This window comes from Strigops habroptila, chromosome 4 (genome assembly GCF_004027225.2).
Source record: "Strigops habroptila isolate Jane chromosome 4, bStrHab1.2.pri, whole genome shotgun sequence".
Taxonomy (NCBI): domain Eukaryota; kingdom Metazoa; phylum Chordata; class Aves; order Psittaciformes; family Psittacidae; genus Strigops; species Strigops habroptila.
Window position 1 is genome coordinate 45348106 of NC_046358.1, and position 25052 is coordinate 45373157.

Sequence of the window (25052 nt, forward strand, 5' to 3'; positions counted from 1 at the left end):
CACTGATTTCAACAGTGTATGTATACACTTCTATTCTCCTTCAGTTCATTAAGTGTAATACATAGCCATACATAATGGCTATTTTCCTAATAAAATCGGAAAATATGAAACAAGTGAAACAAAAAAAAAAATCATAGGAATACAAATTCACTATATACTAACTATCAATAGCAGCAGGATTAACGTCAGACATGACGTCCTAAAAATGAAAGTGAAATCCCTTTAGTACCTTGGCACTGCTATCACTGTTAGCCTGTAAAAATAGAGTACTTTTATCAAACTGTGAAACAAACTTTGTCCTCTTTGAGCTACTGATCACACACAACCTGTATGCAATTAAAGGTCCATTAACACCGAAATAAAGATGTTTTAGTGATTTAATACACTTTTCACTAAATTGGAAAAGAATTTATACTTAAATTGCCTAGATTACTTTTGAAACCTTGACATGTGGTTACTTAAAAGGGCTGCTTTAATAAGTATATATGAAGAATTCCATATAAATGCTTAATAAAGGTGCTCTTTAAGATTACTTACCGGATTTTCTTCAATAAGCTCACAGCCATACTATTTGAGTACCTGTTATTTATTACTAAATTTATCCTTACAATTACTTTTGAGAGACAAGCTTCTCACACTTTATAAACAAAAAATTGAAACAGAAATCACAAATTATGTGCACAAAACCTGACAGTTGCACCAAAGAAAAGAGAACTTTAGAGTTCTAAGTTCTCTTCAGAAATACAAATCTTAACCTCAAGCCAATCTGTTTCAGGCCATACACACCCCATTTACAGAGCCATTATCATCCCCACTTCATCAAAACGATAAAGAGCACCAAGTATTTTCTGCTTAAAACACTGAGGTATCTATACATGAAACTTCTTCCTTACATATGAAGAACAGACACACCTTTGGTGAAGCGATTGATAGAATTATTTCAAACTGTTCTAAACACCTTCCAGGCCATCTTAAATGACTAATAGTTGAAACAGACTTCAGCAAAACATGTCTCCTCTCTCTTCTAGAAAGCCTGTCATAAACTAAGGAGACTCATTCAGAACATGACTAATTGAGCTCTTGGGCTATACATCCTTAAGATGCAGTGAGCTGATGGTATTACTCATATTCACTGCCAGAAACAAATAATAGTTCCTGCTTCTGACTGCATGCCTCTGGCGCTTGCTTTCTGCTGGCGCTGATACTTCTTCGATCCTTCTGTGAGGTCTCTAAAACTCTTCTGTGACCTCTCAGAAATCTAGCAGAAAGATGGACAAATTTCTTGTAAAGTCCACAGATGGCAAAGCCTGAGCAGTACTAGAACTTGTAGGCAGAAGGCAGCAGGATTACACAGTCCGAGCTGAGGAAGCAAGTCTTCCTTCTTTTGGCAATGAGAAAATCAGCTTGTCTATAGTCCAAGCAGATTCTGTACATCTTTAATTTGTGTTCTGAGGTAACAGCTTCTTCAACTTACCATCTGCCTTATGTTATCTCAAGTAGCCTCACTAAAGGCAGCTATGTTGTTTTGCTGTTTGGGGTTTTTTTTTTTCAGAAAACGGAGATGTCAGACCTAACGCAGAGGACAGACTACCAAAAATCTGTAAGGACAAGGAATTAAAACTGAACTATAGGAAACATTTACATTCTGCAGAAAGACAACCTTGCATTGTACTAGTAACTGCACTAGGAAAACTGTCAAATAAGCTCTGCCTTGTGGCGTTTACCATAGTCCAAGACCACAGTACAACTTTAAGTGACCAAGTGACTTTAAATGACCAAGGCACTCTGGCCAGAACCTCTTTTCTCACTTGACACACACAGATGCCAGCTCTGAATTTGGGGGAAAAAAAAAGTAATAAAAAAATGTGGGCACCATTGCAACTACCATTAGTTCAGCAGCAGACCAATACACTTGTACAAATAAATAACTTTATCAGAAAGGCCTGCAAGGGAAAGGAACAATGTACATGATCGAGGGAGTAACATTAGGTAATGAGATTTTTGGGCTTGGATTGTTCAGGTAACAGGTATCTGGGGGTGGGCCAGGATTTTCTGTTGAGGAAGGCAGGGGAGTGGTACACTGCACCCGATCCTGACGCACAAAGAAATTGCCTGGACCTCGATACATCAGTTCTGAGAGAAGTGTTGAATATTCTATAAGCTCCTTCCAAAGTTTTATTAGATCCTCACAATTCCTGTCAATTTTTTTACTTTGAACTCTTAACAAAGACTTTCTTTTTTTTTATGGCTTGAATTCTCCATTCTTCCTCAAAGACAGCTCAAGATCGTGAACAGACACAATGAACAAAGGCATAAATACTGCTGTTCGTACCTTTGTAATAGGGAAAAATGCATCAGTATGATTAATTACTGAACTGTGATTAAAACAAGTTAATGCAATTTAATTGTCATTCCAGGTACTGTTAAACAAAAGCAACTCATGGCTTGTACTTGCCAGGACAGCACACTAACAAAGCTAATTGCTCTGTCTGCAAAGAACTGCTCCCAGTTTTTCCTATGAATTTTTCAGTAAACTGCTGGAAGACAATGGGTTTGGTTTGGTTTGTTTTCCCAAAGGCAACACAGCACTCATTTCAGTAAGTCCTTCTGGCAAGAATATCCAAATACCCTCTTCGTCTCTATTGGCTATATTTTACTTAATATACAAAACAAGACGACCATTCAAGCAGCTTCCTTTGTAAAGACTGAAATATTTCATTGTCCAGAAAAACACTGATTTATTTCTTCTCCAACATCTTAAAAGTTGACTCAAACGTATGAATGAGTGCTTAGTTCTTTTGCAGTTTTTATGTTTCACAGCATACTTCTAAGTATGTATCATAAGACAATTTATAGCCCTCTTAAGTGTTTGGCAGAACAAATAAATGCATTAGAATTGATATTTCTTCAGGTGACCTGCCTAGTTGATGAGGGAGAGGCTGTAGACACTGTCTATTTGGACTTCAGTAAAGCATCTAACACCGTCTCCCACAGCATTCTCCTGGAGAAACCGGCTGCTCATGGCCTGGATAGGTGGATTCTTTCCTGGGTTGGAAACTGGCTGGATGGCAAAACCTAAAGGGTAGTGGTGAATGGTGTCATGTCTAGTTGGCAACCAGTCACTAGTGGTGTCCCCCAGGGCTTGGTGTTAGGGCCAGTGTTGTTTAATATTTTCATTGATGATCTGGATGAGAGGATCAAGTGCACCCTCAGTACATTTGCAGACGACACCAAGTTGGGTGGGAGCATTGATCTGCTGAAGGATAAGGCAGCTCTGCAGAGGGATCTGGACTGGCTGGATCGATAGGCTGTAGCCAATGGAATGAGGCTCAATAAGGCAAAGTGCTGGCTCATGCACTTGGGCCACAACAACCCCACGCAACGCTACAGGCTTGGGGAAGAATGGCTGGAAAGCTAAAACTACTTGAAAGGAGGTGGTAATGAGGAGGGGGTTGGTCTCTTCTCCCAAGTAACAGGTGATAGGAAAAGAGGCAATAGCCTCAAGCTGTGCCAGGGGAGGTTTAGACTGGATATTAGGAAAAATTTCTTCACTGAGAGGGTGATCAGACATTGGAACAGCCTGCCCAGGAAAGCGGTGGAATCACTGTCCCTGGAAAACATGTAGACAAGGCCCTTAGTGACATTGTGGACTTGGCAGTCCTGGGATAAAGGCTGGACTTGATGATCTTAAAGGTCTCTTCCTTTAAGATTTCCTTTAATCAACCTAGTTGATTCTATGATTTTGAAACATAATTTAAAAGATTAGTGGGATTTACCTTCCTATTGTACTTCTAGATTTAATTTTTAAAATTTTGTTTTGTATTTAGCCTCAGATCATGCTACTAGTAAGGTGAACAGAATACGAACAGATCGTACCACTGATAAGCACACAGAAAACAGTAAGAACCAGACGTTTTGCAGAAGTGATAATACATGTGATTTAGAAAGGAAAGATCCAAGATAAATGTTCACCATGTTATATAGATACCTCGGATTCATAACTAACCTGACAGAGCTTAAAAGACTTTCTGATGCAGGACACTTTGCCTTCCCCTCCACCAAAGAGCTTTTAGCAGAACGTAGATCAGAATTAAACTGGGTAATAAAAAGTGGAGAGTCCTTGAACTAAAGTGTACAGGCAGCAAACAACGTAAAATAAAATTATTTTATATACAACATATGAAAACCTGACACAGCAAATTACTTAGTAAACCCATGGCTCAATTTTGAAAGGATTTGTTAATTTCAGAACTCAACAGCAAGTATAAAACATTAAAAGTAATCTTAAGACTAAACTGAAAGAGGGGAGATTTAGATTAGATATTAGGCAAATGTGATGAGATACTGGAACAGGATGCCCCATTCCTGGAAGTGTTCACGACCAGGCTGGATGGGGCTTTGAGCAACGTGGTCTAGTGGAAGGTGTCCCTGCCCATGGCAGCAGGGGTGGAACTGGACGATCTTCAAGGTCGCTTCCAACCCAAACCATTTTGTGAGTCTATGATTCACTTCTATTATCTTCAAAAAAATTTTACACATTGTCTTATGATTAACACATTTATTACTGTTTAGCACATCATATAATTTATAATAATTCTCTACAGAACAATATAGTTAATTCGGTATCATCAATAACTTTATACAGATATAGTATTGAAGCCATGTCCTCTTTTGCTTACTGTCAAGTACAAAACAGCTTATATAGACTAAAAAAAGCTACACACCACAGTTGTAGCATACCATATTGTGTGCCTGATTAAAGTTTACAGTAGTGGCTTTTTGATCTTTCAAGACAAATAAACATGATAGCACATAACAAACAGTTGTGCGAACTCAGGCTTAGGATGAAGACTTAACTACCTCCTTTTTCCAGAACTACTTTTCCCTGCTTTACTGCTGCTACTACCCGACTTGCTGGAAGATTTTGAAGAGAAAAGTCTTGTCATGAATTCAGAGACATCTGGCAGCTCATGGTTGGAATTCAGCATGTTCATTGACTGCTCCATTTCCTATATGCAAAGATTAGATAACCTTAATAGCTTGTAACAATTCTGGCTGCTTCTAAGGCATGCTTCTAAGTTAAAAGATCATACCAGGAAGATGTCAAATTTTCACAAATATCATTTTACTATTCGTTGTTCTCTAGGGTACGTATTGCTACATATTTTTATGCAACCACAACCAAATGCCCAGCTACGTACACAAACACAAACCCCCCAAACTAAAAGCACTGGTGTACAGAAAAAGGTAACCATGTCTTAAGCAGTCTTACAGGGCAACCACCCGATTGAAAAAAAAGAAACATCTAAAAGAAAAAAATGCCATTTCTTATTTTTAGCATTACTTTCTTCCATTTTAAAATTTCAGCTTTTGTTAAGATTTTCGTATCTGTGTTCTCATAATTTTCACATATTTTTGTGTATTCAAATTAGCGTTGTTTATGCTAAATTTAACAAATTTTTGAAGCTGTTTGAAGGGATTAGATATTTTTATTGCTTTACTTTGTAACATCAAGCTATTAGTATTTTATTTCATGAAGGGAAGGATTTTAATACGACACCATATATCCAGCTAAGCTTAATGTAACTTTAGAGTTTAACGGAGTGGCTCTATGAGACAAATTAGTACAGTTTAAAACAAACCAATGAACCCTGAAGTACTTTTAATGCGTACAACAGCTGAACTGCACATCCACAATGTGATAACGCTTATAGTAATTGCCAACTTCATGTGGGATTGTCACCGTGCTCTTCTAGCTACCATTCGGAATGACACAGCTTGAACTGTTTTCAAGGTACAAATGAAGCAAGAGCTGTAGCCTTTGTTACTATTGCATCTATGCTACATCTGTACTTAATGCCTCTACAACAAGCATGGTTACTAAATCATTAACTTTCTATACGTAAAATACTGTGCTGATTCCATAAGGAAAAAACAAGCTAACTTGAAAAATGTAATACGAGCTCCATGCCCTCCACAGCAAACTGACGCTGGATATACACTTAAGAATTTAACACCTATTCACCTAGAGAATGCCATTACACTTGAGTTCTTAAAAAACTCCCTTCTCCTGTTCCTTAAAGATAATTTAAATTACAAGCAAGAGTCCTTCAACTTAAAATTTCTCCTTAACAAGTCGTATCAGTCAGCTAAGAAGAACTAAATCATCAGAAGTTTTGACAGTTTACCATTAGAACAGCCTGTCTGTAAGCAGCATCACATCAGTTAAAAAAGGAATAAGTGATTTTTTTTAAAAATTCAACTTTCAAAGTTCAGTCTGGTTTGAAGAACACGCCACAGATATCTAACATATCTTTGTATCCATTTTTTAATCAAAATTAAAGCCAAAAGAGCATTTCATGGCTCTGATATGCTTTTTATAGGTAATACTTTAAATTAAAAAAAATAAAATGCTCAGACACCTATAAAGTACTACTGAAGACAGTGGTCATTTAGAGGAAAAGGAGTTTAGATTAACCAAACCCTCAAAAAGCAGCCACCCATGACAGCCAAGGAATACTTCCGAAAATAAGATTCAGCAAACACCTTGAATCTCCATTTTGTCCTAGCCTTCTGCTATTCGGCATTTTGCATGATGAAAGGACAATAAATAAGACAATTTAATGACATTAAGACTCCATATCATATAGACTATTGTGACATCTGGCTTTAACAGTCTTGTAAGCTATGTGGTTTAGGTTGATGGATATGAGAACCCCACATCATACTCTTCTCCACACACACGACACTTATGAAATGATGTCTAAAAAGAAGTGCTAGATTTCAACATACTACAGAAATACATTGGAAATTTATAGAAAAAACAGCCTTTGAAGAATTGTATTTATCGCTCTAAGGGAACTCTGGAAAACACCATTCATGCTGTGATGCTTTCAAAGCTGTGCCAAATTATTTAATTCGTGTTGTACTGTTTAACAGCCAATTCATGAGTTGAAGATGTTAGAATTCAGAGTTAGAACAGCAATTCTGTATTAATTGAATAAATTATGCCTATTAAGACTTCCTTAGAATTCCAGGGGTTTTTTTTATTACCTTTCTGTACCTTAAAATCTCATTATCTTTGTTCTTTATGTCTGCATCAACTGAACATACTTACCCGTCTCATATCAGGATCACTGGTGTTGACAACTTTAGGCAACAGCACAAATATCAGTAATGGAAGAACCATCATCATCACCTACACAGAAAACAGCAGATCTTTCTTCAGCTTATTTATTGCTCCAGACACTTTCAGACATACTGACATAAAGCTTTTAGCTAAACAGCCAAATTGTAGCACTACTGCATTCTGAGTCAGTAACCCACTAACAGTAATCCATTTGTCAGGGAAGAAACCTGATAAGGAAGTACTGTGTTTTAAATAACAGATTTCAAAGTCAGACCATTAACGGAAATGCTTGCTATCTCTTTCAACTGCTGTAATCAGAATCTTGCAACATGTTGATCTCCACACTATTAAGACCGCATCACGTTGTCAAAGGAACCAGACTATGGGCTATTTTCAGAGGACACACAGTAACAGAGTAGGTATACAGGGGAGGAGAGATCACAGAAAAACTTTCCATTTGTAAATAAGTAAAAAACGAATAACAGATTCCTTTCAGAAAACTGTGCACATCTTTTCTCAATTATTTTATTCTTGGTATTCTGAAGACTTTTAACCTTTTTGTGTTGCCTGTACATACCATAGGGTTCATGAGGAAATCTGTCCATCCCCAAGATTCTCTCTTTATGAAGTATGAAGGAGGTCCAGAAGATTTCATCTGGAGGGGGTATGGCAGCCTGACAACTTCAGAGGGTTTGATGTAATTCACGTATCTTGCTCTAATGAGCAAAAAGTAAATAATTATAAATACAATCTTTAACAAAAAATAGATATTCTTTTTATAATATTCCAAACAAAGTTTCAGTAACAGCCTACAAACAAAACTATTTGCGAGGCAGTGTCAGCCAGGCTTTACTTTTCAGAAGCTAACTTCTTTCAGCAGCGTATTTCATGGAATCAAATGATACTCTACCTTTTTTCCAAGCTAGTTGTTACGCAGGCTGAAACTTGATATGGAAAATAGACCTGTGTACCAGAAACATCAGAACTATTTGTTTAGATCTGACTTCTGCAGAACATTTTCTCCCACCTTGGTAACAAGCAAGGAAAGGTACAATATTAAAGTACAGCTTTGAACAGTGTAGTGTAGCTTAAACAGAGTTTGCACAGGACAGTTATTTATATATGAACATACTACCTTTACTAATACTACCTTTTCCCTAAGTGACTTACTTTGCATTTATCAATATTGAATCTCAGTCTTTATTACTTTATAAGGTCTTTCCATAGTCCTTCACTAGTTCTCTTCACTTGGGCCTACTACTTAGACAGTTACTTGGTACTATCATCTAACTTTGTCACTCTTCATCCATTTTTCATTATTTTTATTTACCTGCCTTGTGCAATTCTTGGGATGATTTCTTCCCATTACAATTTCCTTCTGAAATTTTCACCAAATATTCATCCACAGGATGCCCTTCTCTCCTACTATTTTCTTCAAAACTTGAGATTTTCAAGTATCCATACATATCCATTACTCATATGGTGTTTCCTCTTTCTAAGAATTCCAGTTTGATTTTTTTATTTTTAAGGCAGAACTTCCCTTAGAAAAGCCTAGTTGACATTTTCCCTGTGTATCACATTTTCTCATGCATCTCCCAACAGTATTCCTCATTGTACTTTCTACCTGTTTGGCTGGTAGAGATGTCAAGCCAACTCGTACTTTACTCTGCAGATATATCCTACTAATTTGCTTAACATCAAATTTGTTTACCTCTAGTCCTCAGATACCAAAACAGTGCTAAGTGAGAGGATATACACATACTGTGTCTGTTTCACCGAGTTCCTTTCATATTTATTAGATATCAATTGCTGCCACCAAGACCTGCCTAACAAAGTACAAACCCAAAGATTTCATAACATTTGGGAAAAAAATATAAGCATAAATTGTGCTATTATTATTACTGCACTATTTGCACTATAGTTTGAGATTTTGATTTTTAACCTCCCTTAAAAATACTGCTGCAGTGTTTATATTGATGTTTGTACTCCTAAAATGCAATGTATCTTTTATAAGATACTGTAAAAGAAAAACCTGAAGTTAAAACACTACATGTACTCCTGTAAAAGAAAAATGAACTACAAACGTTCATTTAAACACAATCACCTTATTAGACAGCCATTTTTCTGTATTGCTTACTGAATAGTGTGCAGTTACACATGCACATTTATAGTTGTCAGGGATAAAGTATCCAGTCGTAACATTAAAAAAAAAGCTAACAGAGGTACAGAAATACTGCAGGCTGGCAACTACCAGCATTTGCCAGTAACTGTGAGTATCTTATGGAGGTGTAACAGAAATATTTTAGAATTTAGAATCAGAGTGAATTAAAATGTCATTATGCCAAGTCTTGACAGAACATTTACTAAAAAAGAAAGAAAAAAGGAAGAAGAAAAAAAAGGTATTGGCAAAAGTAGTTAACTGATTTATGTCTAGATTTTATTTCAGGATAGCTGTGTAAGAAAATAAAAGTAAACAAATAGGACTCTTTTTAACCATATCCTCTTATTTAAGGTCATAAATATGAAAGGAAGAAAGAAATCAAACTTTGGATGTTAAGAAATGTGATCCTAAAAGCAATGTTAAAAGCTGAAATATATGGTCTGAAATGAAACATCAGATCTGCACTACTGTTTATGTTACTTTTTATACTGTGCTGTCGAGTATACTTAATAGATCAATTCAGAATCAAATCAGGAAAGGCTCACCTCATTTTGCCTTTTGAAGTTATGTCAACTCGCACAGGCTCAAATTTATGAGCTGGGGATATAACTTCCACTACGTAAGATCCTGAAGGTACATCATGAACCACAAAACTTCCATCTGTCCTGAAAACAGAAAGTTCCACTACATTTCAATACGCTCCATCATATCAGAAGATGCTTTTTTTTTTTTTAAGAAGGAACTGTGGTAGGATCATTTCGTATTATAAATCTCAATATAACAACAATGACCAAAAGGAAAATTTAAATCATTCAGCACTCATGTCAATCCCCTTAGGGTCATCAATGTGTGCCATAACAGTAGCTGAAATTACCAGTTATGTTAAGGATTTTCTTATGCTCTCAAGCTACCGTCCTGCTGGAGGAGTAATTTAATAGCCTAAGTAAGATTTTAAATGGTTAGATTTCAGGTACTCAAATGATGGCAGAATCCAGAATGCCTTCCTCCTTCCAGAATACATACAATGAAATTTACTTTGCTTCAGTACTTCTGCTGGAAGCACAAAAAAAAAAAAAAACCCACAAACCAAATCAACCTAAAAACTGACATCCTCCATAGTGTGGGTAGATATGAGAGATGACTTACAAGGCAGAGAAATTGTGGTTTGTGCCTTTATTGCAAAATAGAGGATTTTACTTTTAATTGCTTCCTTTAGGACTAGCCCACGCTAGAAAGCTCTATCACAACAATAAGGAAACTATGAGCTCTGAATATATATACAGAAGGGAATTTTAGACAGACTGCTTTTATGTTAAAATATGAAGCTTTAATACTCAGTGAAAATATTAGTAAAAGGATACTTGAAAGCTTCAGCGCCGGTTGCCATAAAGTACATAAGCATGTAGTTTTCCTCCTACATGCTTCCAGAAGTTCCCAGGAAGAAAAACTGTGTTCTCTTTCCCTTTAAAAGGTTAAGATAACTCTCCTAAAAATAAGTCTCAAATTTAAACCAAAAAGTTTTTCAAAGGGGAAAAAAAAGGTAGTTAGACCTGATACATTATAAACTTGCATGAGGAAAACAAATAATGAACCCTCTTACCACTGAACCCTCAAAAAGAATTTTATCCTCATGTCCTTCACACAACTTCTCTACCTCAAAGACATACACCACTTAAGGACCTTCCCACCACAAAGACAAGCATATGAACAGCACTGTGTAGGTGGGTTTCACTAATGATGTGAACTCCTAAGAATGCTTACACTATTGTACATTGCAACTGCTATAAAGATGTTTCCCTATGAACTCTCTTTTAATTTTTCGTTCTTTACAGTATTGACAAAATCCAACTAGTTTGGTTTGGGTTTTTTTCTTAAAATTTATTTCTAGGACTAAGCGAATTCTCACTTCATATACTGGTCTTCAATACTGCCTTTTAGAAGAAAAAAAGTTTCACTTTTATTACAGTGGGGAAACTAATCAGGTTTATAAAAATGCTTGTACTAGAGAATGACTTTTGAAATACTCAAACTGCAACTTTGCTATGTCGAATGATCGTTTTTCTCTTTTTGATAACTGGAATGACATCTATGTAATATATAATCAAAACCTGCCTGAGAGACAGTGATAAAAGATGGGGACAAATAGATCTTCTGATGTATCAAATACATTTAAATCTATCACTGAAAGTGAAGGATCTTTCTACTGAGCCTGAAATACCAATGTTATTTAAGAAAACTGTTCTTTCTTCTAACACAGTTCTTACTAAAAGTGTATTGCCATCCAGTACTACACTCAATACAGGCAACAAAAAAATCCTACTGAACATTAAAGCATTTTTGCTGAAATGTACCATGTTTATGGTAGCACAACATCTACAGGTATGCTTATCAAACTGAGTAACATATAATATTAATTGCTTGGCTTTAAGTTATATCAAGGTAACCTGATACACCCATAAACAGGCATATCAAGTTAATGTAACCAACAGAACTTGATACCTAGGTTACACTGTCATAAATATGGTATGCTCTTAGCTAAGACTATTTCCTCACATTTCAGACAACTCGAGTTCCAAGCATTTGGAAACTTACCAACCCCATAGCATTTATTAAATCAGCTCCTAAACACGATGCCAGGCTCCCACAACTTGGTTGTACTGGCTTATGAGGTGCTACGCTGACAAAATTCTTCCCACTTTTGCAGAGTATAATCTGTTGTGTTAACCAACTGACAGTTCCTCGAGCCAAAGTTCAGTTCAACTTCTACTGCAGAGCAAATAACTGAAAATCACTGGTATCTATGAGATGGTGTATTGTTCTCCCACTTTAATACATTTTTTGGAATTACCTTCTATTCTTGAAACTACGAGATTAGTTGAATTCTTAATTCCTGGGACATTTTCTGTCTTAGTATCGCTACATCTTTTGCTGATCTGAATATACCCACTACCACCTGAGACTGAATAAGCTAATGTGATTCCTTACAGCTTCCAAATGCATTTGCATGAACTTGTGTAAAGTGGTAAAGCCATATGCCTTAAAATGGCTTCCAGAGGTACAGTGAATAAGTTTTTCACAGGTTCTGTAACAGGTAACTACAACTGTAACTTTCTGCCACAAACATTTCTCCAGAATGAGTAAATTCTCAGCTAAGTGAAAGAGTTTTAAAACAGAAGTAACGATTTGCACCCACAAAAGCCGAGGACACTGTACTCCAGTATTAAATGCAAACATGTGTTTGGTTTGTTTTGGGTTTGTTTTTTTTTTTTAAATTAGCACTCAGTTCCAATTTTTTTATTGCTGAAAAGCCAGCAGCCCTTGTCATCAATTTGGCTGCGTCTGCAGGAGGCTGACAACAATACCTACAGCGCGACCGGTTCCCACTACAGGCCTGGCTGTTTCTACCGCCTCACAAGGCAAGGTGCAAGCGTACCAGCAAAGCCCAACTCGGAGGCGAGATGTTCATTTCCCCAGCTGCGCGCTGCCAGCTGGGACACATCCCTAACTCGTGTGGAGCTGCCCCGCTCCGCCACCGTTGGCCGCCATCTTACGGCCGCGGAACGGACGCTCAGCGTGTCGGAGGTGGAGGGCACCTCCGAGCGGCACCCGCGGACGGGCCCAAGCCCGGCGGCGGGACGCTCCCTCCCGCGCGGGGACCGAGCCCCCTGCCCCGCCCGCCGCTCACTTCAGGAAGCCGACGTGCTCCTCCCCGTCCACCAGCACGCGGGCCCCCGCGATCCAGTCCTGCGGCTTCACCCCGGGCACCACGGCCCGGCCCTCGATCTTAAACCGCTCCCCTGGGCCCGCGCCGCCTGGCGACTCCGCTGTCCCCACCACCTCCGAGCCGCGGGCGCCACCGGGCAGCAGCGACGCGAGCAGCCAGAGCAGCGCCAGGCGCGCCGCCCCCCGCCGCGCCGCCATCGCGCCACCGCCTCCTGCGCGGGACGGGGGGCTGCCCTTCGCGCATGCGCTGAACGCGACCCCGCGCGGAAGAGCGGGGCCGCAACCTTGCCGCGCCTGCGCGCCAGGCAGGGGGAAAGGGCTGTGATGTCGTGTGCGTGCGCAGGGGAGCGAGTGGCGCGCCGTCCGCTGACGTCAGGCGCACTGGCGAGCAGCGGGGGAGTTGAGCGGCTAGGGCGTGCTGCGCGACGGAAGAGCGCGGGAGGGGTGGTGCAGGACCGAGAGCCCGCTGGCCAACCGTGCCGGACCCGCCGCGCCCCGCCGGAGCCACCCTCGGGGCCGTGCCGGGCGCTTGGGCACAGTCCCCGCAGGCCGCGGCGGTGTCTGCCCGTCGTTGGGGCCGGTGTAGCTGCTGCAGGGCTGGCTCCCGCGCGGATAACGTGTCCCCTCACACAATTCGCCCCTTCCAAGCTGAGAAGGGGATTGGGGGGGTGGGGGCTTTGGTTTTCAGTCTGTGAGTAAAAATGAAAGGTGAGATAAGGGGGGACCTTATCGTTCTCTACAGCTACCTGAAAGGAGGTTGTAGTAAGGTGTAGGGGTCCATCTCTTCTCCCAAGTAACAAGGGATAGGACAAGAGGTAATGGCCTCAAGCTGTGCCAGGGGAGGTTTAGGTTGGGTATTAGGAAAAATTTCTTCACCAAAAGGGTGGCCAGGCATTGGAACAGGCTGTCCAGGGCAGTGGTGGAATCACCATCCCTGGAAGTGTTCAAAAGCCGTGCAGATGAGACCCTCTGTGACATGGTTTAGTGGTGGTCTTGGCAGTCCTGGGGTACCGGTTGGACTCTATGATCTTTACGACGTCATTTGATTCTGAGATTTCACAACTTAAAATTGTGGAAGGACACAGATGCGAACCTGAAGAATGTGACTGTGTGAGAAGTAGATGCATCTTCGTTGGTAACAGGTGGATTCACTTACAATTAAGACAGTTTTAAGTTAAATCTTAATAGTTATCATTAAAAAAAGTAATGATCAAGCTTTTTCTAGGAGGTTACAAAAAAGCTTACAAAAGATTAAAGTCAGTCGTTAAATCAAGGCCTAAAGTGTCTTCTTTTAACCAGTGATTTACAGCATTGCAGTTTCTGACTAATAACTAGAACTTGTTGACAGTACAAGAACTAGCATGACAAGCTGCTACTAAGTAGGTAGGCACAGAATTATGGCAGAAACCAAGAGGGCTGTGATACCTTTCTTACCCCTATTTTTTCTTTACCAGCGTGCCCTGTTAGGTCATGCATATTCATTGTCACATTGTGGCTACGCTTGCTTCCTTTTTACCTCTCATGTCAGAAGTAATTACTGAACATGTTGAAAACATTATTATTATGCATGACTATGTCAGAGATGATGAACCTGGTCATCAGCTGATACTCAATATTACACTAGGATGATTTCGAAGGTGTCTGTCACCCCATGTGAGTGGAATAATGTGAATTATTTATCTGGTAGTATTTTTCAGGTGTTTCTACTTAGGAGACAACCAGGAAGACACATGATCCATGAGGTTCTGCTGCCACATAAACTCACAAAAGCAAGAAAATCCAGGAGGTTTGGGGGTGGAAGCTTAAGAATGCTGGAACTGAAGAGTGTTAGAAAGTAGCTTCTCTGAATAGAATAGCTTTGAGCGTTGCTTTTTTTTTTTTTTTTTTTTTTGTTTTAACAAAGCAAGTACTTACCAATAGGATCACTAGGCAGTAGGATTTATATTAAAGCCATAGACAATGCCGTTTCCAGTATAACACCAGAGAAAGACATCATCTTCATAGTGGTAATCTCACGTTACTAGTTTTTATATGCAGTTAGTGTAAAAATGCTCCTATTTTTTAAACTCCCCCAAGGAACTGCACTGGGATGCTGTCAGACCACATGGAATGGTTGTGCCCCTCTGTTTTAAGGATTTCCATAACCAAATAATTTATAACATACATAATAGTTACTTGACTTAAATCCTTGTGAACAACAAAAAAAAAATTTCATCTGTTCTTTTTAATCCAAGAAGCTTCTCTCTCTGTATCATCCTGCTAATAAACTGAGAATGTACTTAAAACTGCCTCTTGGCTAGAATCCCATCTTCGTGTAGAAACCCTGACTGTGGGTGCAGCTTTCATTGCAGAGGCATATATTTACACATGCAAAGTTTTGAATAGCTGCATTGGCACACGACCCTTTTCATGGCAGGTAAACGATCGCTTCTCTCACTGTGTAACTTCTTTACATATTAATAGTTCAATTTCATACAAACAGATACATCAGTTACCATATTTTTAAGTGTACACAATTGAGAATTAATTTGGTTGATTGCTGTCTGTTTTGATTGAGACTAGCTATAGCAGCATCTCATTTGAGTGGATTGCACAATGCTGTTTGTGAGTTTTGATACCATGCTGTGGGTGTTTGCCTTCTAGGTAAAAAGAACAAATCCCAGAACAAAAGTAGTACAAATGGAAACAAAAACCCAAGGCTGTGCAGGTATAAATTTATCAAAATATAACCAATACTCATTTTCTTAGAACATCATCTGGGAGATGCTACCTGGTTGGTTTTTTTTTTCTGGGAGGAATTTTTACTATTATCAAAGGTGTGTCTACAGCTTGATGTCAAGTGAATCCCTGATCAGGAGGTAGATAAAACTGCCAAGCAACAGTTTCAGTTCAAACAACCGAGCAATTCCATCAACCTCCTGAAAGCGCAATCAAGGATGACTTTCATATTTTATAACTGTCTCTTCACTGACGGATTCAGTCCCCCAGTAACAGCTACGCAGAAATCGGCACGTTTCTAAAAATTTCTGTGCTACTCACAAGCAAATTCTCGGTTTTGTCCAAGTTACTTCAGCCAGCTGTCACTAATGTGAAAGAACTGTTGGCCTGATGGATAAGAAATGACAGTTCCTAATGGGTTGAACAAAGAGGAGGTCTAGACTAATGTAATGCCATCAGAGTGAAAACACTGAAATCCATATCTTCAGATTCTTGTCACCTTTGGTTTCATGTACAAACCAAAAAAGCAGAGGAGACCCATTAAATTCCTCTGAGCTCCCTGAGTGCAACATCAAAATCCATGAGCATCATAGTATGTAGTGATAGAACAAGGAGTAATGGCTTTAAACTGAAATAGGTTGCCCAGAGAAGTTGTGGATGCCCCCTCCCTGGAAGAGTTCAAGGCCAGGTTGGATGGGGCTTTGAGCAACCTGGTACCCCTGCCCATGGCAAGGGGAATTGGAACTAGATGATCTTTAAGGTCCCTTCCAATCCAAAGCATTCTATGATAGCTGTTTACAGAGAATCATGGTCTGTGATGCTGGTGGATACTCTTAAGTAGGAAGGAGAGGGTTTTTTTTTCCGCTGAGGGCAAAAGGAGTTTACAGAAATGTAGCAGAACTTATTTTTGTGCTGAATCTTTTTCACAGAATGCTAGCAAAACTGGCTATGTAAATTCCTTGCTTACATTTCATCATTAGTAAAGCATTTAATTAACTTTTGAAAAATTCAGTGCAATTGCTCTGAAAACTTCTCTTTCTGTAAAGCTGTTTGCACCTTGGCTAGTCTTTAAGTGTTTGCTTGTGAAAAGTAGCATGATCCTGTCACTGATATTGGTTTAATACACTGAATGCACACTGGACCACAGACAGCAGCAGCCCACAATCTGTTTTGTGTGTGATTCAGGCCCTCATAGGTAGAGCTGTTGACTTTCAGCAGACAAGCAGAGAGCAGCTTCAGCCATCTGCCTCTAATCTTGCTGTAGTCTTTAAGTCAGTCCCCCAGTAGAAGTATACAGGTAACACCCAGTGCAGCAGGTGAGCAATGCTCATTCAGTGGAAGCAAAGACACAGAGCTGGCTGATTATGAAAAATAAATGAGATGTGCATCAGAAATCTCATACCTACTTTTATGTTGTTATTGTTTTTTCAGAAACTAATTAGAAGTGAGAAGAAATCAAAATGCCCACCCAAGCAAGCAGATCTATGAGAATACATAAACTGAAGGTAGATGGAAGAATTCAGCATTAAAAGTACTGTGAAAGGCCACAGCAAAGTAACTCATTTACTGAGCTCACTCCTTCACAAGGAGCTTTATTATGATTAAACACAGAATTAAAAATTGTGCATCGTATTTCCTTCAGCACGGATTTTCTTTTTCTTGAGTCATGGAATCATCATGCCATCTACTGGCAATTTACAGTGCTACACGATAAACGTTGTTTTAACATAACAACGTGGACAAACAAGTTAGGATTGCAGCCTGGATTCAGTGGCAGTATTTGTGCCGTCCTGAACATAAGATGCCCTGAGAGGGTCCTACTTCTGACTTGGGGCAGAAGGGAACACAGGCCGCCACCTTGACTTGCCTCAGAGTACCAGTCTGCTTCGAAAAGGTTTCTTGTACCCTGAAACTCTGCATTATCAAATCCCACACTCTACAGCTTTGTGAAGAAACCTCTTTGCCTTTTCCTGAAAGATGTTACTGGGTGGGTGGGCAGGCACTGGAAGGTCTGGTGTTCCAGTACTCAGGATTGTCCTACCTTACGTTTCCAACAGTGGTTATACTTGATACTTCTCTTTCAGATTTACCTTACCTCCAACTTCAGGATTTTTTTTTTTTTTTTTCTTCCCCCCCCCCAGGAATGAATTGTTTCCACTTTTCTGATAATATGTGCCCAAAACCATAAACAGGATACTTCTTTAGTATATTCTTCATGGGAGTTAGTAAATGCTGACATTGAGATTGCTGGATGATAACCGGTTTTGTCTGGTTGCAGTTGTTTAACTGATCTTTACTGAACTCAAGTTTCATTCTTTAGTGGAGAAAATTTAATTATTAGATTTAAGTGCAGGGAAAAGGAACATAATTTTGCTGCTGTAAACATTTCCAAACCCCCTCTTGCATGCAGAACGAATAAATATAGGTGTAACATGATGCTAACCCAAAAGTTGGTTTTACAGTACTTTGACTGCAGTCCTCATTTGCTTCTGTTCACTCTAAAATTGTCTAAAATTACATCTCTGTTAAGCACCAATTGTGCATAAACATGCAAGCAGCATGTTTAAGAACCACAGCAGTCATTAAGATGACTATGTAAGAAGCAATGCCACACAGAATGGTGCTACACACGTCCTCAGATTCCTGTGTTGTTGCCTGTACGGACACCACTTGTAATTAGTTGCATAAGGCTAGAATGACACATCACTGTGAGATTTGGTTTCCAAAATTATAAGCAGTTTAAAATCCCTATTTCTTGGTATGCAGTCTGAATGCTCTGTTGTTTTTTACATCTAGATTCTATTTCCATAGTGCCACAAGATGGCCTCCACATAACACAGCGTTATTGCATCCTTTACAGAATGACATATGAAAGTATTTTTTTTTCACCCCTTTACTGCAGTATTGGAAATAGACCACCACAAAACAACATTCCTTTCTTTGAAGTTCAAGCTCAAGAAGTTGTGCACATGCTGCATAGAATAGGCTCACATCAGACAGGAGGTCAGAGAAACACAAAGAAGCTGCAAGCACTTTGGTAGGATGTTCTACCAGAGAGAATCCTGTTCGGGAACCAAGTGACACATTCACAGTCAGAGCAGGTCTGTAAGCTGTCTGCCCTGCAGAGAGGCTGGGAAATCCTGTGTCTGACATGCAAAGGGCTGCTGTAATTTAGACAGCCTTAAACTGTTGCTTAAATGACACTAGTCACTTCTGTGCTAGGAGAAAGGCAGGCTAAAAGCAGCACAGAGCCTCCTTCTGGCTGGAAGTTTAGGCATTTCTGTCCTATTATGAAACTTTATGCAGGTTTTCAATAGGATGATTGACCAAAGGCCAGTAAAGATTTCTTTGTACCATTTCAAAGCCCCCCTTTCCTTAGCTTTTTTGGGGTCTTTATTTTACACAACTTATAGTGGCACCTAAAAGTGTAACAAAGCAATTGTAATTGGTGCAAGCATTTTCTAGATGATACCCTCTTCGGTGTATTAAATATGTTGCTACAAAAACTATTACAGTGTGTACTGGCAGCTAATCTGGATTCATACTAAATATGAAGTAGTAAAGCCTGTGCACTTGCATTATTTGACAAAGCAAAACAAAGCTGGCCCTTCAACTCCTCTTATTTGTAGAAAATTCAAATCGTTGAATTGTCAAGTAATCGAATTGTCAAATTATCAAATAATTGAATCTGAATTCATTTGGCTATTTCTTGATCTCAGAAGTGAAGAAATGTTTCTGCAGTGACTTGAGTTTTATTCTCAAGCTTTAGAAAAGCTTGTCATCTTCAGCAGTAGCTGTAGGTTGGGTTGTTTTGTTTGCGTTGTTTTTTGGTTTTTAGACAAACACATTCTGGCTGTTCTTGAGAAGCTGAGAACTGTAACTTTTCTTGGGTTTAAGTTCCTCTGTACATACCTTTCTTGTACAAGACTGGCATTTGATATTTATATATAACTTTACACTCACACAGCTGATACCTGAGGGCGTTTACCAGCTGCTGCTTCTTTGAAATTCAAAATTCAACACTTTGAAGAATAACTGCCGATAGCTTTTTCCTAATGTGTTGTTTCACTGTATTGGCTTGTGATTCTTCTATATTTCTAAGCTGTTCTTGAAATAAGCAATTTTTGTTCTACCGCCCTTGAATCTTTGCCTTGTTAATCTGAATGAAATAATTTGGAGGTCTATTACACTCTATTACACTGTAAGAAAGCTAAATATGAATCCTGGTTTTATCTTTAAAATACAGTCCTATTTGTGTGGGCTTTCATGCTGAATCAGCCTGTGCAAGTAAAGACATGCCTTGATCAGCCCGAGTTAGTACATCACAGAGAACTGCTCAAATGAACCACAGTGGTGAATTGCACACATTATCATTTATCAATGGCAAACAAGCTAATTTTCTATGCCTTCTTACATTGCTATTCAATGTGTTAAACAGCTTCATTAAAGCAACACAATTAGCAACTTGACAATAAGTAGTAGTATTTCCTGTTTGACTCAAACGTATCTACGTCAACCCTAGACTAGAGGTAATAAGTATCCTATGGGAGTGCAGTAATTCTTTCTATATTCATAGGGTTTTTTTTGGTGGGTTCCCCCCCACACACACACTTCAGCCTGCCAAATCCTGGTTCAGCCTGAAGTAGGATTTAGCATTTCTCAGAAATTTGGCATTTCAGCACTTAGGGGTTAAATTAAGTAATTGTTAATTCATAATAGAAGCTTTATCATATATTTCCAGTTGCAGCATGAAGTCTTGTACTTGTCATATATTTCATGGGGTTGGATGCCTATTTTTTTCCCCCTCCTTAGTTTTTTCAGCTATGCAATAATGGGCCATTTTTATATTTCTTGTGTAATAGTTTAAATTTTTGGAAAAAAAATTAGTGGCGTAAGTCACCTTCAAAGACCTCCCCCTCTAGCTACTTGCTTTCAATACTTGTAAGTGGATTTGATAGCAGGCTTCTCTGGGAAGCTCCGTATAGTTCTGGTGAAATACAGGGCTGACTGGAAGCAGTAGCTTTACCACAGAAAGCAGGGGTCTCGATTTTGTATAGAACTTGTATAACAAAACTTTAAGGCAAATAAAGCAACAACCCACATAAAAATTGTTGCAAGATTTAATTTATAAGCTTTTACTGTCTCCTCCAAGCCTAAAGAATTCAGGAAAGCATCTTAAAAGTGGTGCTCACTCCAGATGACAGACTAGTGTCTAGTTTAGAATTACTTTTTGCAAGGGTGAAGATGTGCTTTTAGATATTGACATGTCAAAATAAGAAGAATTGGAAACGGGAGGCAAAATCAAATCACTGCTACCCTGTATTGATGCAAGAGCTGGGGGACAAAAAGGGGAAGAAACAGTGCCTGAACTCCATAAAATATATATCAACAAAGTGAGGCACCAGCTAATACCTGCCTAAGAAGAGAAAAAACAACTGCTAAACAACAAACTAAATAGAACCCACCAACTTGCTCATCTCAAAAGGATAATCTTCTTCTATATTATATCCCTTTCTCCATAAAATAGCATGATGCTGGATGAAAAAGCAACTGGACCTTTTAATGGCTGCAGCACAGGTATCTGGAACAGAAACATTCTTCAGCAAGGCCACAGAGAACTCAAGCTCAGGTGGACCACCAGCAAGTCCCACTGCAGGCTTTTACACAGCCAGCTATCTGGCTGGACAGACTGTCAAACAAAACACGGGGAGATTAAAAAGTTTGAGCTTGTGCATTTGAGAAGATTCTCATGGCATACAAAGGACACAGTGGCATCTTGACCTAGAAGAGGCACATACAGAAAAGAAAAACAAGTTCTTTTGTAAATGAATCACAGACACAACTTTAGATAAGAGTCTGGAACATCCTCTAAAGGAAGCTCTGCTAAGAAAGAATCCTACTGAGGGTTCAGCAAAAGGGTCTCCTACTTTCCTGGCAGAGAAATCTGTGTCTGAAGCAGGATCTGGGAGCAGCATATCATGAAGCAGTGCTGCAGCCACTCCAAACATGCTACAACTCTGCATGACTGACTGCTGGTGGTGGCCTGAAGAGAAAAAGTGGTATCTATGATACAAGTAGCTGTGATTGAGGCTGGGTTCAAAAACTGCTTTAGAGCAGTAATTACTGCTTATCTTCCTTTTATCTTGATGCTGGATGCAGAAGCAAAAAGGTAGGGCTTGCTGGAGCCATCCAACTCAAATTAGTTCTTCTCACTCAAGTCTCTCGTTGATAGTAAAATTCAATTACACTACTGAAAAGCCACTGCAAATGATACTTTCATCAAAAAGCACAAATGTTCCTAAACACCTGTGAAAATACTGTTTCAGACCATGACAATTAGTTCAAGTTCTGAATCAGACTGAGTTCTGAATATGTTTCCTGCCAAAAGACAAAATCAAATAAATGTCTGAAAAATATGAGTTATGGTCAAAACTAGGAAACGTGGACAGCAGTATCTTGGCAATATACCTCAGAGTTAACATATCCTGGGCTGCATCAAAAGGAGATCCAGGGAGGGTATTCCCACCCTCTACTCCACTGTCGTAAGAGCCCACCTGCAGTACTGCATCCAGCTCTGGGGCACCCAACACAAGAGGCACATGGACCTGCTCAAGTGAGTCCAGAGGAGGCCACAAAGATGATCAGAGGGCTGGACACCCCTCCTATGAAGACAGGCTGAAAGAGCTGGGTTATTCAGCCTGGAGAAGAGAAGGCTCTGGGGAGACCTCAGAGCAGCTTCCAGTACCTAAAGGGGGACTACAAGAAATCTGGAGAGAGACTTTTTACAAAGGACTGTAGTGAAGGACAAGGGATAATGGCTTTAAGGTGAAAGAGGGTAGGTTTAGATTAGATATTAGGAATAAATACTTTAGTGTAAGGATGGTTGTCCAGAGAAGCTGCGGCTGCTCCATCCCTGGCAGTGTTCAAGGCGAGGTTGAACAGGGCTTTGAGCAACCTGGCCTAGTGGAAGGTGTCCCTGCCCATAGCAGGGAGGTTGGAACCAGTTGATCTTTAAGGCCTCTGCCAACTCGAACCATTCTGTGATAGAACCTGCTCTATAAGGCATGAAAACCAGCAAGGTTAATAATGATAATCAAATACTACAAAGAAACCACAGAGCAATCCATTTTGCCGGAAAAAAAAAAAAAAGTGCTAATGAGGATACTAAGAACTGCGGATAAACAGATTTCTCAATACAGGAGCCTATTATGATCAGGGTTTCATTTAGTGCGGCTAAGGAGGAAGAGAGAAGGTCTTGCAGTTCCCGTCACATAAGCAGAATTCTTGGTATGAGAACCATTCAATCCAAACCAGACTTGAGTGAGTCACCAGAGGCTAAATTCTTATTTTCCAGAGCTCACAGAGAACTACTATATGAGGAAGCACGTATCAGAACTATGTATGCCAAAGCCTGCATAGAGAAATGCTGAAATATGCCTCACTAGTCCCCAAGGTAAAGGCTGATGTAGGCAAGCTGCCAGTTGTGAAGATGGCTCCAAGGGCGTTCTCCTGTTTACAGCTCTTCAGAGTAAGGTCGCTGAGGTCGTGCACACCAAATATTCTGACAATCTAGAAAGTAAACTGTTAGATCACAATGCACTATTCCTTAAAAAAATAAATCCGTAATGTCAGAGACTTCTTACTCAGAGACATTATTATGTCCCCTTTTTAGTGAAAAATGGATGGCAACATTTGTTGTTATCTGGCCACAGCACTACTTTATACTGGAGACAAAAATTCTAGTTTTTTTGTTTGGGTAGGTTTGTTTGTTTGTCTTTTTTTGGTTGCTGTTTGGTTTTAGCTTTAGTAGCAAGCTTATCTGTTCAGCTGGAAAGCAACTAATATTGCTTTTTGAATCAAGAATTAAGAGCTGGAAAGAATCCCTTTGCAGATGTTATGAGACATGCCACCAACAGAAGTCTAAGTGCACTAGAGTGAAGAAGGAAGTGTAAAAATTATACTTCTGCACAGCAATGAGTGCACATGCATGCTTACACAGCATTTTGTGGACAAGATATATCCTCACTCACCCTCCCAATCATTTTCTGTGGAGTCAGAAAACCCTAAAAGGCATAAGCTTGCAAAAATCAAGAAGAGATACATTTAAAGACCTGTACTCAGAGGGGGAGGCAGGATGGGTGAATAATAGGTAAAATAAACCCAACAAAACAACAAACCACTCACCTCTAAGCAGGAGGATTTCTAACTAGTCACAAGCCCACCATTTGTGAATGTTCAGAACTGTGGACATTTTTCATTAATACCTGGTAGAACATTTATGTTTAAAACTCATTTATATACATACATAAACATTGCTAACAGCCTTACCTTAAATCTGGCGATTGAAATAGCCATTAGCGTGTATCATTCTGCTTCTCTAGTGTTAATGTAAGGGTTAAACAAATTGGTAGCATCCACAGTTGCTATGTGTTATTCAGAGGTATAAGCCCATAAGTTTTCACTTTAAGGTATTCAGGCTTATTCAGAGGTATAAGCCTGCAAGTTTTCACAGTTCGATGGTACTAAGCTGGTAATTTGGTTTGTAGTGAGAACCCGGAAGACTTGAGGTACAAGACATCACTTGGGAAACGAGCTGTGCCAAGTATGAAGGCATTTTATTCTCACTTGGATAAGTGACAAGGTCGACGTGGAGCTGGGATCTCAGCCAAGCAGATGTGCTCCAACACGTCAGAGGGGTGGGAAAGCAGCAACTGGGAGGAAACGTGACTGCTTTGCAAGCACCAAGTCTCCAACCTTCCTTTGCAAAGTGTCTCACTGCTATGGAATTAGGCACACAGGACTGGAAAGACTTCCTTTATCGTCAAACCTGAATCTCTACAACAGGCACCCTTCTCGGGGGATGGGAATTTTTGTACTGTGTCTAAACCAAACAGCCCCCTTCCCTAGTTTTCATTTTAGGCAAGTCAGTTCCCAGGGAGGCACGTATTAGCCACAGTCTGATGACAGGTGGCCTATGTTCAAGCCCTCAACCCCCTTTAATGATTATTGATGCCACCACTATTTTTAGAGGGACCCCCTGCAGCACTACTCCATCATGCAATTAGCATAATGGTTCACTTCACAACCAGCTACCCAGCTTATTCTTATGCTAATGCTGGTTGTTGGCACATGACTACTCCAGAATTAATACTTCTGTTGATCAACACTCATTCTGGTTGATTAAAAAGTGTCAAGCTTTTTGACTTACCAGAGCACAGGGCAAAGAACAGAACCTGCCAGTTACTCTTTAGTCCTGCTCCACTAAGAATATCCAGAAGCTTACAATGTTGAAAATAAAGTTTTACCACTACTTGCACAATG

General features: G+C 39.6%; 1 protein-coding gene across 1 annotated transcript; it reads right to left on the reverse strand.

Annotated features, from left to right (window-relative positions):
• Positions 1–4538: 4538 nt before the first annotated feature.
• On the reverse strand, positions 4539–13269 carry EMC7 (ER membrane protein complex subunit 7). Its single transcript, XM_030482020.1, has 5 exons — positions 12976–13269; positions 9836–9955; positions 7707–7845; positions 7118–7198; positions 4539–5009 (listed from the first exon to the last, which is right to left on the reverse strand). The coding sequence occupies exons 1-5, from the start codon at positions 13209–13211 to the stop codon at positions 4857–4859; spliced, it is 729 nt and encodes a 242-aa protein (XP_030337880.1). The 5' UTR covers positions 13212–13269; the 3' UTR covers positions 4539–4856.
• Between the last annotated feature and the right edge of the window lie 11783 nt (positions 13270–25052).